This window comes from Ahaetulla prasina, chromosome 2, assembly GCF_028640845.1.
Source record: "Ahaetulla prasina isolate Xishuangbanna chromosome 2, ASM2864084v1, whole genome shotgun sequence".
NCBI lineage: Eukaryota > Metazoa > Chordata > Lepidosauria > Squamata > Colubridae > Ahaetulla > Ahaetulla prasina.
Window position 1 is genome coordinate 118,400,061 of NC_080540.1, and position 18,496 is coordinate 118,418,556.

The 18,496-nt window shown below is 40.2% G+C and overlaps 1 protein-coding gene across 3 annotated transcripts in view; it reads right to left on the minus strand.

Annotated features, from left to right (window-relative positions):
* PKN1 (protein kinase N1) overlaps positions 1-18,496 on the minus strand; it is a 79,714-nt gene that overhangs the window by 48,397 nt on the left and 12,821 nt on the right. The window contains exon 1 of one of the 3 annotated variants that reach the window (XM_058168664.1): positions 11,882-11,931. The exons of the other annotated variants lie outside the window; for them this stretch is intronic. Coding sequence (XP_058024647.1) covers positions 11,882-11,887 — 6 coding nt within the window. The 5' untranslated portion in view covers positions 11,888-11,931. Of the gene's footprint in view, positions 1-11,881; positions 11,932-18,496 lie in introns of those variants that run through there. 3 annotated transcript variants of the gene reach the window in all.

Below are 18,496 nucleotides of genomic sequence, written 5' to 3' on the forward strand. Positions count from 1 at the left end.
TTAGCTTCCCAGATTTTCTGGCACAGGTCTTTAATTACTTTGGGTGGTGCAGGTCTCAGTAATTCTGTAGGGATAGTGTCAACACCTGGAATCTTGTTGTTTGGCAGTTGGTCCATTGCCCATATGATCTCTTCCTCAAGGATGGTCGGTTCTATTTCTACTTCTCTTTCCTCATCATCCTGAGGCTGGGCTCCTTTTTACCTGCTTACAGCTCTTCTGTATATTCTTGCCATATGTTCTTGATGCCTTGTTAGTCAGACAATTCTTTGCCTTGTTTTTAATGATACCTTTACAAGCAATAAATGGCATTCTGCTCTTTCTGGTTTGCATAAATACATTCCTGGTGTGACCCTTCATGTAGGCCGCTTCAAGCTGTTTGTATTGCTTATCCCAGCGAACTTCATTACCCTTCCTTGCTGCCCTCTGGAAAGCTGCATTCAGCTTTCTTCTTTAATTAATTTAATTATTTAATTATTAATTAATTAATTTGGCTTCTTAACATATGATAAGAAAAGAAGAGACAGCTAATTGTAGGAATGTACGATGCCTCCTTGAGTGGAGCACTAATGACACTCCTGAAAAAAAATCTAATTTAGGCTTAGAAGTAGGCAACTCTAGGCCGTTTGTTTACATATCTTTCTTATACAATATAAGATGTTTGAGCAAATGGTTGGTGACCAACTCCAGGATTGTCCAAAGTATATTATTTACTAGATCCATTTCTACCTGAGTTTGGTCAAAAAACTCTTCATCACCCAGAGGGATTATCTTTGGCTAGGGAGAGAAACCGGAACAATTCTGCTGGCTGATTAGAGATTTCCATAGTTAAAAATTATACTAGTAAATTATTAAAATGTGAAATGCCAACAATAAGAGTTTTAATCTCAAAACTAAAATATCTGTTAATATTTATTTCAAAATAACTAAGTGACTACAAATATTACTGCTGGTAGTGCTGGAAAGATTTTACCACAGGCTTAGTTCAATTGTGTTTCAGAATGCAGTTGTTCACAGATGAGTTCAATCAACTTCAACTGTTGCTTGCTTTGGCTTCTTAGCAACTCATAAGATGGAGATTAATTGGCAGTGGCAGATAAGTTTATTTCAGGCAATCCACAAAGAACAGACTCTTGTTTATTCTGCCACAAGAGAACTTTTAATGCAGCTACAGTATTAACAAAACAAGGCAAAAATTCCTCTGTTACAAGGCAATAGATTTAACCTTGTTCTTAATAAACAGCTTTGTTTTAGGATAGAAGCTTTGTGCACTGAAGGCCCCAGTATCAATTCCTAGAAGTTTGAATTAAAAAAGATTAAGTTGCAGGTGATCACAAATACCTTTGTTCTGAAAGCTTGAAACACAGAGTAGGCAATAGCAGTTTAGACCAGTGGTCACCGACTGTGGTCCGTGGACTACTGGTGGTCTGTGAGAAAACTTTGGTGGTCCGCAGAAAAATTATTTGCATTTTTTATATTGCACTAAATCAGGGGTCCTCGAACTATGGTCCCTGGGCTGGATACATACAATGAATGGTTGTTAGAGAGTCTCTCCCTTTGGGGTCTTTTTGTGTGGGTCGGAGGGGGGCAGAAATTCCTACTGAAGGGGGGCTAGAATGAAGTGCTGCTGGTGGTGAAGAGCCAGAGGGCCTTGTTCCAGTAGGACTGCCTCATGGCCTGGAACTGCTGACCATCTCAGCCCGCTGAGCCTCCAGGTGCCGGTACCTGGCCTTGCACTCCCATAGGTCTTTCTTCTGCTTGGAAAGCCTATGCTCGTGGTCCTCAGTGTGGTGCTTCTGCTAAGTCTCCTTCTTGGTCAGATCCAATTTGAACTGAGCCAGCTGTTTTGCCAACTCTTTCTCATGGTGGCTGCTTAGCTCCAACAACTGTTTCCTGTTGGGGCCCTAAGGAGCCTAGGGAGGCAAGGAGTGTCTGGGAGGGGTGGGGCGAGTAGAAGCTGGTGAGGCACTCCTCCACATGAGTGACATCGAGTTGGCCAGCCCACCCAGTCACATGACAACCTAGCCACCCCCATCCAGCCGGTCATTAGGCAGATCATATTAGTGGTCCGCAGGATTTAAAATTATGAATTTAGTGGTCCCTGAGGTCCCTGGTTTAGACTGTTTGAAGTAAAGCAGCGTTTTTTATTGTTTTTAAGGCTTAAGTGAAGAATTTTTTAACAGATCATCCTCTTTAGTCATTTATCAGAAAACATATATGGCTGTCCATCTTATATGCTATTGCTAAGTACTATATACCGTAATTCTGGACAATTTAAAGCAGAGATGGCAAACTTTTCCAGACCTTTTCCAGACGCATGTGCACACACCTGAACCCCCAAAATGCAATGCACGCACGAGCCCCACACATGAGCCCTGCCCCTCCACACATGTGTGCATGCCCCCCCCCCGGTGAAATTATCTTGTCATATTACTGCTTTGCTTCCAAAGCAAAAAGGAAACCAGCGCTCATGGTACTTGGCTACAAAGTCCAGCCAATGAACCAAAAGGACTGGACATTCAAAGAATACTACTAATTTTCAACATTCTTTTCCCCACAAATACCAATTATCCTCCAACATCACAAATATCTTATAACAACAGTGGTTGAACTTGTTATTATAGTACTGGATGATTTTGCAGAATTTTAGAACAGGATATAAAAAAATACCGTACTGTTCAGCATTCCCTTAGTGTATCTCAGTTTTTGAGACACTGGGACACTGGCAATTTTCTAATGTATCCTGCAGGGCATTAACCAAGTGCCGATACAGCAGCGTAATAAATAATTCATGCAACTTGGCAAACAGACGACACAAAGCAATGGGCATAAAGATCTTAACTTTACTGCCAGGACTTTTGTGCATTCAGCAACTGGAGTAATGGGGAGGAAGAGGAAGAATTCCTGCTACAGTTAGCATCATCTATTAAAGACTTTATGGTTAGCATCCACCATTAGGGAGTGTCCAATTTTTCAACTTTTAATTTCCAAACATTTGAGGTGCTCAAAATTGATATGCCTTAGGGATTGTAAAGATATTTTGGTTACTTTAATATAATATTAAAGTAACCAAAGTATTATTAAAGTATTATAATATTAATATAATATTAATATAATATTAATATAATTACGGTAAATGTGCTTGGTAAGTAACTCATAAATATCATAACTTTTTAACATTTTGTTTCATTTACTATAAGGATAAATGCTGGGCTCAAACACACCAGAACAACACATACATATCTTGACATGTGCCATGATTCACAGCTTTCTGCATTTCATTTCACCATACTGGAAGCATTCGCACCAGTCAGGGTAATAAATTTCTCCACTCTGGAAATTAAATTCTGCATTTCAGTAGCTAGCTAACAGAATGAGCTTCTCAAACTTAACTTATGGCTAGATAAGTTATTGCCAGCAAAGAATTATATACACACAGAGAGAAAATCAACCTGCTGCATAAAGGAGTTAAACTGCATACGAGGGAAGGGAAGAGGAAGAATCTCAGGACTTTTTCCTCTTTTTTGAGCCAAAAGATATTTGGCCATTCTTTTCTGAACCTTGAGAGTCAGAGCATCTGTTCTATATTTACACAGCAATTCTTTCTGGCCTAAGAACTACTGGTTTCCCCCTTGCCAGTTTCACCCTTCATATAAGCTAATGCTGTGGTTCTAAATGCAGGGAAATGCTTAATGCCATGATACAGCACAAGGTAAACTTTACTACTTACCTTTTCTTTTTATATCCTGCACTTACGCTAGATCGATAAAAAAGCACAGCTGCAGTCCTCAATTTAAAGACAAAATAAGAAAAATGTTGGAGGGGAAAATGAAAAGATAAGGGGTCCATTTTTAATGTGGTAAGGATTTTTGTTTTTCCCTCTGGCAAAGGAGCTATTGAATGACGGTCGCAAATCAAGTGAAACCTGGTAAATTTAGTTTTCTTCTTGGCCTTCCTTTCTTACTGTTACCGAACAATAAAATATCTGATAACTAATTGTTACAAAAAAGACAAAGCCCAAAGCATACCAGATTACAGAAAATAGGAGGGGAAAGGATTTTAAGAAAATGCTAGTCTATGAAGCAGTCGTGGGTTCCTACTGGTTCTGCCCAGTTCTGTCGAATAGGTAGTAACTTTAGGGACTAGTTTTCCAAACCGGTAGTAAGCTTTCCCCTAAGCGCTGCGGACAGCAGAGGGAAACAGGAGCTTTTCTCTGCACAGAGCTTTTCGGATGAGATTTGGAGGAAAGCACGGCTCATGGCTGTTAAATTTCGCTGTGCTGCACCAAACGCTTTCCCATAAAGAGTAACGAAGGAGAGAAACAGCCGCTGACCTGGAGAACACGTGGACTGGAGCAGCTCTGTGCTCTCCACTGGCTGTCTCTTCCTCTACACTTGTCCAGCACAGCGAAATATAGCAGCCATGAGCTGCGCTTTCCTCCAAGTCAAATCCGGAACGATCTGGCTGGGGAGGGGTGCCTCCGTCCACCGGCTCAGGGCAGAGGACTCAGGTGCAGCCCAGATGAGCTGAGGAACTGTGGGGAGCCTCCCATGTGTTGCACCCCCCCAGCCTTCGCCCGCAGCTCCCTGCTGCCAGCGTCTCCCAAAGCCGCCGCTGTTTGAGCTGTGACAGGGATGACGACAGCCCAGTAAGCTGGGTGCCTGAAAATGGAGCGGGTGAAGGCTGGGAGGGGGGAGTGCAACATACAGGAGGCTCCCTGCAGTTCCTTAGCTCGTCTGGGCTGCAGCTGAGCCGGCGGAGGCCGTGCAGGGCACGGCTGGGAGTGTGCTAACCTTGCCCTCCCCAAGTACCAGACTCTGCCGTTGCCATCACCCCTGGCCTGCCCGCTCCGGCTACAACCACGGGGAAGGCCCATCAGAGGCAAGAAGGGGCGCTTTTCGGCCAGGAAGGGCAACGGAGGGAAAGCTGAGATGACCACTCCACTGCATCCCGCCCTGGATATGGGACCGGGTTGTCAAAAAAAAAGTGTCAAAAAGTCCCAAATTTTTTGCCACCGTTTCGGTGGGCGTGACTTGGTGGTAGGGTCATGTGACTGAGTGCATGAGTGACGTCAAGTTGGCCATGCCCACTCAATCATCTCTTCCCCTAGCCACACCCACAGAACCGGTAGTAAAATTTTTTAGAACCCACCCCTGCTATGAAGGTTGTTTTCTTGCTTTCTTGTAAACTGAATGCCAACTACATTGTACATGTTAAAATTATCAAAACGTTTATCCATTCTACATCTATTATTTTTTGTTTTTAGAAACTATTTTATAATTACTGTTTCTCAGACAACTCCTTTGCAAACACCAATAAACATACTGCTTATTACAATCTGTTTAAGATCCCAGGTGTAACATGCATTTAAAAGAAATTTGAGAAGGCAGGAAAAATAAATTACGCCAATATCTTTGTCTTCAAAATCCCAGATAAATACATTCTTTACAGGATTCTTCCTATTCAAAAACAGTAACTTTCCTATTGCAAAGAATGGAAAAATGTGTCCTCTATTTTCCAGTGATGAAAAACAAGCAAAACTGCACCTCTCCATCCACTTCCACCTGCTTTTGCTTTTCCTATGAATATTTTGTTTACAAAAATAAAACTTTCAATTATACCTGGTTTTTTTAAACAAGATTTTTATGTGAAATTAGAAGAGAATTTCTTCCCCAGGATATCTCCCTTGCAAGGCACCCCCATCCCATCCTCACATGCAACACTAACCATCACTACAGGGAGCAGAATTTCTAAATCACCTATGGAAAATTACTAGAAAATCCCCTGCCGTTCATAGCTCAGGTGCTGTGATGGTAGGGAAAGTATTAAAGACAGCTGCTACTTGGCGAGACAGTTTTTATTCTTAACTGATCATTTATTTGATCATTTTTACACAGAATTCTGATTAGAGGGCCTGATATGTTTGTTAACAACAAATGGAGGAATTGGGACCTTTTTCTTATCTTAGCACACATATCCTCTTTTTCAGGGGCCTTTAGATTTGGCCTGCCAGTCTAGATTCTCTCAGAGAACCAACCTTATTCAGCAGACTCTCAAAGATTGCTACAGGACAATACAAACCAAACTTAGAATGTTACATCCATCTTCTGCCTTGGTAGTTTTTCATGTTTGGTTGCTGTAGGGATAGACAATTTCTTTCTTTCTTTCTCTATATCTGAATTCTCTTTCCTCCTTTAAAGTATTTCAGGCATACAAAGAACAGACTGAAGCACTATCCAAAGTATAAATTTATTCTTTTTCAGAGAAGCTTTGGGGAGAGCATTTGTTAGAGAACTTGGAAGCTTGGCACATTGTCAATATATGGCTGAATGCCGGTATCAGGCTTTGCAAATCCAGGCCAGTTTCCCCATTAACCATTCTCAGGGCCAAGGAAGCATAAGAACCTCTCTGTTTGACCCACCTGGCTCCTCTATAAAAGCTCCCTGTTAGCTTGCTTTTTGCTGATAATTCAGGTGAGGTAACATATGGGGCTATAAGGAACCCAAACTATTTGCTGAAAAAGACACAGAGATGCAGATCAAAGCCAAAACCATCCCATGTGGTGAAGGACAAGTGGCTAGAGAAGGTTCTGCCCTACTAACACAGTGGGATTTAGAAGTTTAGCAAAGGTGTGATGGCAACTAAGTCATCCAATTTCCTGCCAGCAAGCTCCCCTTGTGTAGGTCACTAGAGTTTAGTAGGGATTATGAGAAACTTCGCAGGAAGACATTGTTTCTGTTACTATCCATAGGCAAAATGGGGGAGGGGAGAAAGGATGGTGCTTGAACAAAAACTGCCTTGATTTTGAAAAGCAAGAAATGTCATTTGCCTGAGCAAATTCATTTTAAGTTAATGAAGCAGGCTGTGCTTTCTTCCACCCCTCTTTCCAACTCTTGTCTTGGACAAAAGCCAGATGAAGGAAACTGACTCAGATGCTGGGAACCAGGGGAATTTGTTGCCTTTTGTCCAAAGGGACCTTCAAAAGATTTGCAACTGTGTAGGAGAAGAGAACTGGTCATACAGTTGATTCATCCCTCCCAAGAACCCACGCCAAAATATCAGCAACTAAACTGGCACATTACAACATTACAGGCTAATGAAGCAGGCTGTGTCCATGTTACAATCAGATAAGCATGAAGTGAGAAAATTTTCCACTAGGCCAACTCAACCCACCCATTTAGTGAACTGATTATAGTGAGATGCATTTAGTACCACTTAGTGGAACTAGAATTACATCTATCAATGGTTGGAACAGGGATTAGTGCATTCGTTAAGTGAGAGCAAGCATCACAGTTTACAATGCCTGGTATTACCTCTCAGATTAGAGATTCTGCACATTTCATCATCCTCTCTAGGGAATCCTGATAGATGATATTATTAATTTCTAAATGAATGATCAGCACTCTTGCCGAACTACAATTCCTAGGTTTCTTGGGGAGGAGGAAGTAAGACAATTATATGTGGCACAAAAAGTTTATAATACAGGGCTGTCTGGAATATCTGATGCAAGACAATGTTCCTGGAACAGTACTATGAGCAGGTGATCTGTGGAATATGTTGTGTCAACTAGTGATTACAACATGAATGAGGGGTTTGGTTTCTTTTGTTCTGCCTTCATGGAGGAAGGGGGAAAACAAAGAAAAATTAACAGGCAAAATGGCTTTTTTGTACATGATTTGATTGCACTTTAGCTTATTATTCCCTTTGGTTGTTTTACAGAAATTATAGCAATCTCCATTATTCAATCCCCAATATGATACTATATTCAAATATAATAATTTGAATTCTGGAACATAGGATGCACACCCAATAATTATCAGCAGTTACAACTGTGAATGGTGGGTGATAGAAAGAGCTTTTCCTCCACAAACAATGGAAGATAATTAGCTGATTTTTAACTCATCCTTAAATTATCTAATTATGGAGGACTAGAAAGTTGATGGAGTTTATTGACACTACCAAATTATTGAGTGAGGTTTAAGATGGAAAAGGATGATGAAGAACTTTAAATGGATTTCTCCAAACAAGAGGATCAGGCATAAGGAGCTCAACTCTCTTCTGCTGGGCGTGTTCGAGCAGAGGCTTAATAATAATGTATCAGGAGTGCTTTAATGTAGATTTCTGCACCCAGCAGGAGATTAGCTTGATGGTTCCTTCCAACTCTAGATAAGGCTCACAGTAGTGACAGTACTGAATAATGCACATTATAGCATAGTAACAATAATTTTTAATTTTTAAAAGCCCAAATTCATACGTATATTAATAGGAAATAGTCTAGGAGAAACCGACTAGGAAAGAGATCTTGGGGTAGGGATGGAAGTTTGATGAAAACTTTAATTAGGCTATTCTGGTAAACACACTTTTCATCTTGAGAATCATTAGGAAATATTTCTTTTAAAAAATGTCACAATGAGTCATATTTGGAATACTATGGGCAGTTCTGTTCAACAAGCAAAAATAAAATAGTGAAGTCATTTTCCCATGGGAAAAAAATTGCCAAATTTAAGCTTCTTTGCTTAGAAAAGAAAGAGGTATAAAATTGAACAAGTCATTGAAAAAATAAAAATAAATTCTTCTTCCCATCATTAGATCAGAACTTTACAGCATATAAGTGAATGGGAACATATGGTACTTGTCCAGAAACCATCATACTTGGGAGTTCTGCTTGTCAGGTGTTGCGAGATATCTGCTCTATGAAAAAGAGTAACAATATCCTGTCAATCAGTGACGTATAGTGATTTCTCTTGACTATAAGTCTACCCTAATATGTGTTGTCCTCCCTAGAGAAAAACTATTTCACAAAGTAGGCCATGTGAACATACTCAATTTTGCAACCCTACTTTGTATTTAATTAAACCCTGTGTGGCCGTTTTTTTCAGTACTGTATCAGTTTTCTAACAGAAAGGGTAGGAAAATATATGAATCCTGACCTGGATTTCTGTTTAAACAGTTTAGCAATTTTTTACATCTATAAACATACTGTCTCGCTCAGTGTGTGTTTACCCTAGGCCGACAAGTGCGGGTAACCCATTGAATCCCATTCGTGATGAGAATTGGGGATTGCAATTATTCCCCATGTACGAGTAGTTATGCGACCCCGAGCAGTCAGCATCCAACTTCTTAGAGGGGCAAGTGGCATTCAGCCACCTGAGTTTGAGTAATAACAGGTCTGTGATTGCACTGTATTGAATTCTGTTAGGCCAAACAGGGCTGGCTTCTGCCAAGGACACCTCTGAGTTTTCAGCATTAATGGATGGCATCTCTTGAATGCAATCTGATTTAGCCACAGAAGGAGAAATACTCCAGTCACTCATTCTAAACTAAGAGCCAGAAGCCTAAAGAAAAGAATCATGAGAAGGCTCTTTGTAAATCACTTAGTCTTCTGAAGTAAAAGTGGTCTAAAAATTCATAAAAAAATAGAACAAGCTTAAGCATGCACTACTGCTTTGCTAAGGAAGACGTATGGAAAACAACCTGCGATTTAGAACTGCTTGACACAGCAGCAAGGAAACCATTGTTTAATCAAAACATAGCTAAGGCCATGAAGTGTCTGAGATAACAAAGAGAGAAACAAGGAACCCTTCATCACTGCCCTTCACTGTTCCCAGCTGCAGCAGCAGCTTGGAATTTACATCACTGTTGCACTTGAGTGGCATTGATAGTAGCTATGAGGTAAAAATAAATTTAAAGTTATTTTATCAAGTCTGCTTCCTGACCTAATATAAGTGTCAAAAATCAAATGTAATCTGTGAAAATATGAACAACTGCTGCATTTTTAGAAAGTGATGTTGAAAATGAACATCACATGACGATGGCAGCAGCAACCAGTAGCAATGAAGCAGCATCAACTTTCCCAAATATCATCCCTTGGGAGTTATGGATCCCAGACACATGGACGCATTCTGTAAATCAGCCCATTTGAGGTACCTTGGTTCAAAAATTGTGTGTATGATTTCATCCAGTTAAAGGTCATGGTAAGATTTTCAGTAGTATCTAGATGTGCCCTAAAATTCTAAACAGCACATTAAAGCAAAGTTAAGGAAATCATACCAGTGTTTCTATGGACAAATTATAAAGCATTTGCTAATTAATTGAAAACTAATTTACATTCAATCATCCTGCTTAAATTCCCTCCTATCACATCCAAATTAAATAACAGCAGCCAAGGGAATTTAAATAGACTCTTTGTTCCTGTTTTAGCAAAGGGTAAGGATTAAACAGATGAAGGTAGCTTTTCAAAAAAATCAGTCAGCTTGTTTGCTGTTGGGACCTAAAATTGGAACTTGCGCAGCAAATTGTATGCTGTTATGTCTTGTGTTTCTTTTGTATGAAGTAAAAGAGCAGGCAATGACCTCGGTGGCAATCAGGAGAACAGAAGCCTTTGAAATGTGAATTTACAAAAGATAACTTAAAATATCATAACTGGAATGAGTCCTTCAAAGAAACAGAAGAGATTGGGAAATTGCAAATGTCATCAAGGAAATGAAATTGGAATATTTTAGAATACATATATAATGAGAAGTATTTCCTACCTCAATTAATTACACAAGAAAAGATTAAAGAGAAATACAGGTCTAGCTTAAAGAAAATTGTACAGTACATGAATTGTCAAAAATACAAGGTTCTAGTTTTGGACAGTAACATCAAAGATATTGATAATTATTGATATCTGTACACAAAGAAACAGCTTTGCTTAATGCACTCCACAAACGTTTGCTTCCATTCTCAAAATGGAAGATCACGCCATTCTAAGACATATATAATGAATTTTAAGACACACTTTTCAATCAATTTTTCATTAGGAAGCCACAAATGTTGGCTGACCTTACTAGCTAACCAACCTAATTTTATTTATGAACAACACTGATTTCTTCTTTGCCCCTTCCTCCTCTTTGTAGGAGTCATAAGCCTGAATCCACAAAGCATTTTACAGGAACCGGTATTTTGATTATAGTACAACGAAATATAATACGAAGCCAGAGATAAGAAGGAATTATTGTTCAGGGAAAGATGATTAAATATATCAACCTTTCTTCAAATTATGAAAGATTTCTATTCTTAAATTAGCTATTGAAAGATAGCATACATGAACTAGATTTCCAAACAGTCTTTTTTATTTGTAAAAGTACTTGGTTTTTGCTCAGTTTTCTAATCCATTGCTTTTAGAATCCATGTACTTTTGATTTAGTTTGAAAATGTTTGCTCAGTGTTGGAATCAGGCCTCACAACTGATTTATTACATTATGATAACCAAGAATATCAAAGTTGTACCTCCAGGATTGTTCACTGTTTCATTGTTCTTTAATACTATAACAGCTATCCTTGAAATAGAACATGTCTCTAATTATTTGGTACTATTCTGAAATAGTATTTCCTGTATGTGTACAGACAAATCCAAATCCAAGGACCAAGGCCTATAATCATACTGTTTTGTTCCAACTGGCATCCCTAAAAGAGTAATGGAAAACGGTGGATTCCCCATACCACCCAATACATCATTCACTTGTAGCTACTTAAACACGAAGAGTTGCAGGAATGGACAACTTATGAAAATAAAGCTCTGATTAACACATTGTCAACATTAGCCAATTGCCAGTCAGAGCCAATATATCGCAAACATATTAGAAGAAATGAGTATCCATAGCAAAATGCCTGCTTACACAACAACAGCCATTCAGAAAAGTTGTAGCTTTGTTTTGCAGTGAAGCCACCAGAACAGCTTCTCAAATTCAAAAGCAGGCAGTAGTAGTTATTAGAGGCACTTTGTATTCAAAGAAGAATCTCATTCTCTCTCTCTCTCTCTCTCTCTCACACACACACACACACACACACACACAGAAATACACATGCATACACCCACTAAGAACCCAATTGCTTCTCTCACCTCCATCACAAAAAGGATTCAAAGCTTTGAGCATTGAGAGGTATGAGCAGTTCTTCTATGTTCTTCCAGAAAATATTCTGTATCTAAGATGAATATGGAAATAGTAAACAGGCACACAAGAGCCTTGGCAGACACATGAGCTCTCATTCTCGCTACTAAAGCACCCAATACGAAGCCCTTTTTTTGTCCTCCTCCCCTCCCAAAGCAATATAGCGTTACAGGGCATCAGTTTCTGGTTTCACTTCCATTTTGTGAAAAGCAGGCAAGAGGCTGAAAAGGTTTATACTGCAAAGCCAGACAGCCTACATTTCTGAATTGCAACTCCCAATAGCTGTACAAATCATGAAGGATGCCTTGAATTCTAGTTCAAAAACATATGGAATACTACCCTGTTTCCCCGAAAACAAGACATCCCCTGATAATAAGCCCGATCGGGCTTTTGAGCACATGCGCTAAAATAAGCCTCCCCCTGAAAATAAGCCTACCCAGAAAATATTTAAATGAAAAGCTGGAAATACGGTAAGATGGCAAGAGGAGGCCCATCTTGCACCACGTGTTGCAAAATAATAAGACCTCCCTAAAAATAAGGCCAAGTGCTTATTTCGGGGTTCAAAAAATATAAGTCAGGGTCTTATTTTTAGGGAAACACGGTACAGGTCACCTTTCTCTATTCTACAGCTATATTAAACTTTCATGGCCCCACAATTTCAAGCCAATACAACAAAATATAGGCAGTTCTTGACTTATAAGTGGTTCTTTCGTAACTGTTCAAAGTTATGACAGATCGCTCTGGGTGCTAATTATGACCCAGTTCTGAAGTTCTGACATCCAGCCCCCACCTGTGCATTCATGTGACCACATGGTGGATGCTGAACAACCAGCCCCCATTTATGACTGTTTGCAGCATGCCACAGTCATGTGACCACATTTTATAATGGTTTTGCTGAAAAACTTCTGGTTTTTGGCAAAACCGGCCCATAGGGAACCATTGCTTCGCTTAATAGCTGTGTCATTTGCTTTATGACGGCTGTCTTCACTTAGTGATCACTACAAAAAAGGGTCATAAAAAGGGTGAATCACATGGATGATCCGACTTCTAACCGTCATGACTTACAATCATGATGGGCAGGCTCCATTACAGTCATTAGTTGAGCACTACCTATAAAACATACATTCATACACATAATGTCCTCCAAGAATTGTTGGGTGGCAAAGTGTCTCACAGTTCAGGCTGGGATGTACTACTGGAAGTTTATCAAAGGAAGTTAACAATATAAACATGTATGAACCCAATCCAGACAGTAGCCACTGTGACCAGAAACTCCCAATTTTAGACATGTCGCTGTGTGAATCCACATGTCCTTGTAAAACTATATACATATGTCCAGAGTCTTGTAGGTTTTCTCAGATGAAAACAAATGTACTAGTAAAATTTTGTTGTAGGTAGCTTTGGGAAACAGCATATAGATAGGAAATTAATCATATTTTAGTCATAAGTTTTTGAGATATGCAGGCAACCTAATATACTTAGATGGATCTGTGACTATAAAGGTATAATTTGGGATCTGGCTCTTTGTAATCTAAAAATTATTCATATCAGATAAATGTGCCTATGCCAAATTACATTTTAGGTTTTGCTCTATTTCTCTGCATTTTCTTCTATTTAGACAGAGAGAAAGATAGCTTGAATCCGTTACTAAGGAAGTAATTTGAGGCTCCTGGGACATGAGAAGCAAGAACTGCATAAACATTTCCAAAGAAGTATTTGCATTATTCTGTTAAAGAAAAAATAAGTCAAATAACATTGCATCTGTAAATCTAATTTATTGTGGCTGGACCAGAGCCTGGATGCAATAAATTAATAAAAGCAGCCATGAAAAGATAGATAGAGGATAGATGGATGGATGGATGGATGGATAGGTAGGTAGGTAGGTAGGTAGGTAGGTAGGTAGGTAGACAGACAGACAGACAGACAGACAGACAGACAGACAGACAGACAGACAGACAGATAGATGATAGATTCGCACACACATAACTGATTGGGAGGATGATCAGGCAGTGAAACTGAAGGAAAATAAAAAGCAAACAAATCAGGCAATGTAAATTACATACAGTTAAAATAGTTGCAGCAGTCATTTAAAACCAGTGTTAAGTGATAATACTAATTTCCTGGCTTTGGTAAATTACTGAATATGTAATATTTATTTTAAAAAAGCACCTGTGAGCTCAATTCAAGTAATGATACTGAATTTCTTGACAAAGTATATATAACTTCAGAACTGAATTTTCTTCTGAAATTCTTCCCACTTCCTCCCCCAAAGGATTTCCAATACTCAATAGTTCAGTAGGTTGAAATGGTCCTTTCCTATAAAGATAAATAACCAATAGACCAATCCTGACCACTTTTTAGTGGCCTGCAGAAATTCTGCTATGAAATTTAATGCCCCAAAATACAAACAATTTTGGTAGAAGCAAAAAGAGGTCAGAAGAAAGGCTTATCACACATGAAAGGGTTATTTTTTTCAAACCACAATCTCTGAAAATCTTAGTCCTACTTATGTGTATAGTATCATAATGATCACTGCACTCACTGCAGCCATTAGTTGTTCAAAAAGTACCAAAATGAATGTATGTTTCACTCCCCAAGTAGCTGTCAAGATTTTTGATATTGCTGTTTCTCAGATTTGCAGAAATCAATCTAATTGTGCTATTAAGGCAAAAATATTAAGCATTGTTGATTAAATAAATTAATATAGGACCAAAGTTGTCATCTGAGTCTGCCTGTGGTTTGTGTCTTTTATATGAAGCTTTTTGTTACTGGTGTAGCTGTACGGAGAACCAAGTCTATAACAAAAAAATAATGTCTAGATTCAGCATCTGTCCTTGACAAAACACTGGAATAATTTTAACTGTGAACGATAGATGACAAATACCCTGTCATTTTCTTTTTTTAGTTGTCTTATAGTTATTAAACTGGGCACTAATCCAATATTGATTAACTATATCTAATTAGTTGGGCATCATAAATACTCAAACTATATGGTAAAATCAAACCTGCTACAGACCAAATTGAGCATGATTGGTATTAATTTCACAATTCATCACAACATAACTTTATAAACTTATGTGTATTCCACAATCCTTGTGCATGTGTAGCCTGATTATGTGCAGAGCATTTAAAATTTAGACACAATTTAATCTACAGAAGGTAAATAAGGTTGTTCCATCATCTGTGAGTCAGATCTGTACAGGAAACTAAAAGCTACTCTTTTAAAAAATGAAAGATTCCTGACAGCAAGCAGGTCCTGCTATTTCACATAAATGGTGATCAATAGCATTACTTACTGATGGATTTTTAGTTATTTTACTTAAAAGCCACCACAAAATTCTCAGGATTGGGTATGTATTATGTACTGAGCAGCAAAATCGTTCAGCTTCGGGACGGTCTGGACCAAAATTGCAGTGACTCAGGGGAGGCGTCCGAGGGTGGTCTTGGTGATATTTTATGGGATGAGTTTGACCCTGTGGCTCCCGAGGACATGGACAGGTTGTTGGGTAGGTTGAATGCCACCACATGTTTACTGGACCCGTGCCCCTCCTGGTTGGTGCTGGCCACCCAGGAGGTGACACGAGGCTGGCTCCAGGCAATTACGAGTGCTTCCTTGGTGGAGGGAGTCTTCCCGGCCGCCTTGAAAGAGGCGGTGGTGAGACCCCTCCTCAAGAAGCCTGCCTTGGACCCGGCTGTTTTAAGTAACTATCGTCCGGTCTCCAACCTTCGCTTTACGGCGAAGGTTGTAGAGAGTATGGTGGCATATCAGTTTCCCTTGCACCTGGATGAAACTGTCTATCTAGACCCGTTCCAGTCCGGTTTCCGGCCCGGTTACAGCACTGAGACGGCTTTGGTCGCATTGGTGGATGATCTCTGGAGGGCCAGGGATAGGGGTTGTTCCTCTGCCCTGGTCCTATTAGACCTCTCAGCGGCTTTTGATACCATCGACCATGGTATCCTGCTGCGCCGGTTGGAGGGATTGGGAGTGGGAGGCACCGTTTATCGGTGGTTCTCCTCCTATCTCTCCGATCGGTCGCAGACGGTGTTGACGGGGGGGCAGAGGTCGGCTCCGAGGCACCTCACTTGTGGGGTGCCGCAGGGGTCGATTCTCTCGCCCCTCTTGTTCAACATCTATATGAAGCCGCTGGGTGAGATCATCAGTGGCTTCGGTGTGAGGTACCAGCTGTACGCTGATGACACCCAGCTGTACTTTTCCACACCGGGCCACCCCAATGAAGCTATCGAAGTGCTGTCCCGGTGTCTGGAAGCCGTACGGGTCTGGATGGGGAGAAACAGGCTCAGGCTCAATCCCTCCAAGACAGAGTGGCTGTGGATGCCGGCATCCCGGTACAGTCAGCTGCAGCCGCGGCTGACTGTTGGGGGCGAGTCATTGGCCCCAATGGAGAGGGTGCGCAACTTGGGCGTCCTCCTGGATGAACGGCTGTCCTTTGAAGATCATTTGGCGGCCGTCTCCAGGAGAGCTTTTTACCAGGTTCGCCTGGTGCGCCAGTTGCGCCCCTTTCTAGACCGGGATGCCCTATGCACGGTCACTCACGCCCTCGTGACATCTCGCCTAGATTATTGCAATGCTCTCTACATGGGGCTCCCCTTGAAGGGCATCCGGAGACTGCAGTTAGTCCAGAATGCGGCTGCGCGGGTGATAGAAGGAGCCCCTCGTGGCTCCCGGGTAACACCACTCCTGCGCAGTCTGCACTGGCTATCTGTAGTCTTCCGGGTGCGCTTCAAGGTGTTGGTGATCACCTTTAAAGCGCTCCATGGCATAGGGCCGGGCTATTTACGGGACCGCCTTCTGCTACCGAATACCTCTCACCGACCCGTGCGCTCTCACAGAGGGACTCCTCAGGTGCCGTCAGCTAGGCAGTGTTGTCTGGCGACACCCAGGGAAGGGCCTTCTCTGCGGGGCTCCCGCCTCTGGAACGAGCTCCCCCCAGGACTTCGCCAACTCTCGGACCTTAGAACCTTCCGCCGTGAACTTAAAACACACTTATTCAGGTGCGCAGGACTGGATTAGATTTTTTAGCTTTTAAATTTTAAATTTTAAATTTTATACTGATTTTAATTGGTTTTATTATTTTTAGTTCAATTGGCCGGCTAAATATTTCATTTTAAAATTTATTTTAAATTCATTGTCTATCTATGTATTTTAATATGGCTGTACACCGCCCTGAGACCTTCGGGAGAAGGGCGGTCTAGAAATTTGATTAATAAATAAATAAATAAATAAATAAATAAATAAATTTTCTTGGAAGGAAGTTATGTTATCTATGTTGTCCTTATTCAGTGACCCCTGACTCTTTGTGATCCAGGAACAACATTTCACTAGGTCTATCTGTCAATAACTGCTTTTTAAAATTCTTGTACAATTTATCTTTATATAAATAACATTGAATTGCCTTTGATTTTTTTCCATAAGCATCATGGTCTTCTCTAATAGGCAATGAATCTTGACTTTTCATTATATATTCAAAATATCCAAGCCTTAAGTTTGTTATTATTATTTGTCCTTTGTGTAGACCAAAATATTCTCAACAATTTTCCACAGCAGCAGCAGCAGTTTCATTTTTCCTTGTTTAGTCTTTCCAATGACCCGACTGTCATCACTCTATAGTCAGAATTGGAAAAAAACGTAATTTTCACAATACATGTAGAATAGAATTCTTTATTGGCCAAGTGTGATTGGACACACAAGGAATTTGTCTTTGATATATATGCTCAGTGTACATTAAACTATACATTCATCAAGAATCATACGTACAACACTTTTTTTTTTTTTTTGCAAATTTTTTTTATTTTTCCATAATAATTCCCACAATTTGACCAGTGTACAATACAATCACTTATCCAACAATCAGTCCTATACTCAAATTATACTCAGTCAGGGCTGCTCGACTGCCACTCCCCCCTTTAATCCTTTCTTCCCTTCTCATCCTTCTTAAACTTCCCCCACCACCTTCTCCTCGCTTTCCTACTTCCCCTCCTCTTTCCCACTTCTCACTACCATCCTTTCTAACCCTCTATCTCCTTCTTCTCCTCCTCCTATCCTTTCTTCTCCCTTCCTTCTTTCCTCCCTACCCACCTACCTACCTACTTTCTTCCTTCTTTACTCCTCTTTCCTTACCCTTTCCCTTCGGGAGTGTTTGCCGAGCAGTCCCGACATTACACCATTCCAACTTGTTTAATTCTACCATTATTCCTGTACAATGGCAACCAATCAATTTATAGTCTTCCCCTTCCCCACCTCCTCCCCCCCCCCCCCGAGACTTCCCAGAACAGAATACAGGGTATTGTAACTAACAAACATAATCTAAAATATAACATAAAACATATTCCATTTCACACCATCACACTATCAATTCCCTTCTTTCTTAAACTAATACATAATAATTCCTAACTTCACTCAAAAACTAATTGATATTTTTTAATCTGATACTTATTTTGAATATAATCAATCCACTTCCTCCATTCCAATATATATTTTTCTTGTGTACAGTCTTTCAAGTAGGCAGAAATTTTTGCCATTTCTGCTAAATTTGATACTTTACTAA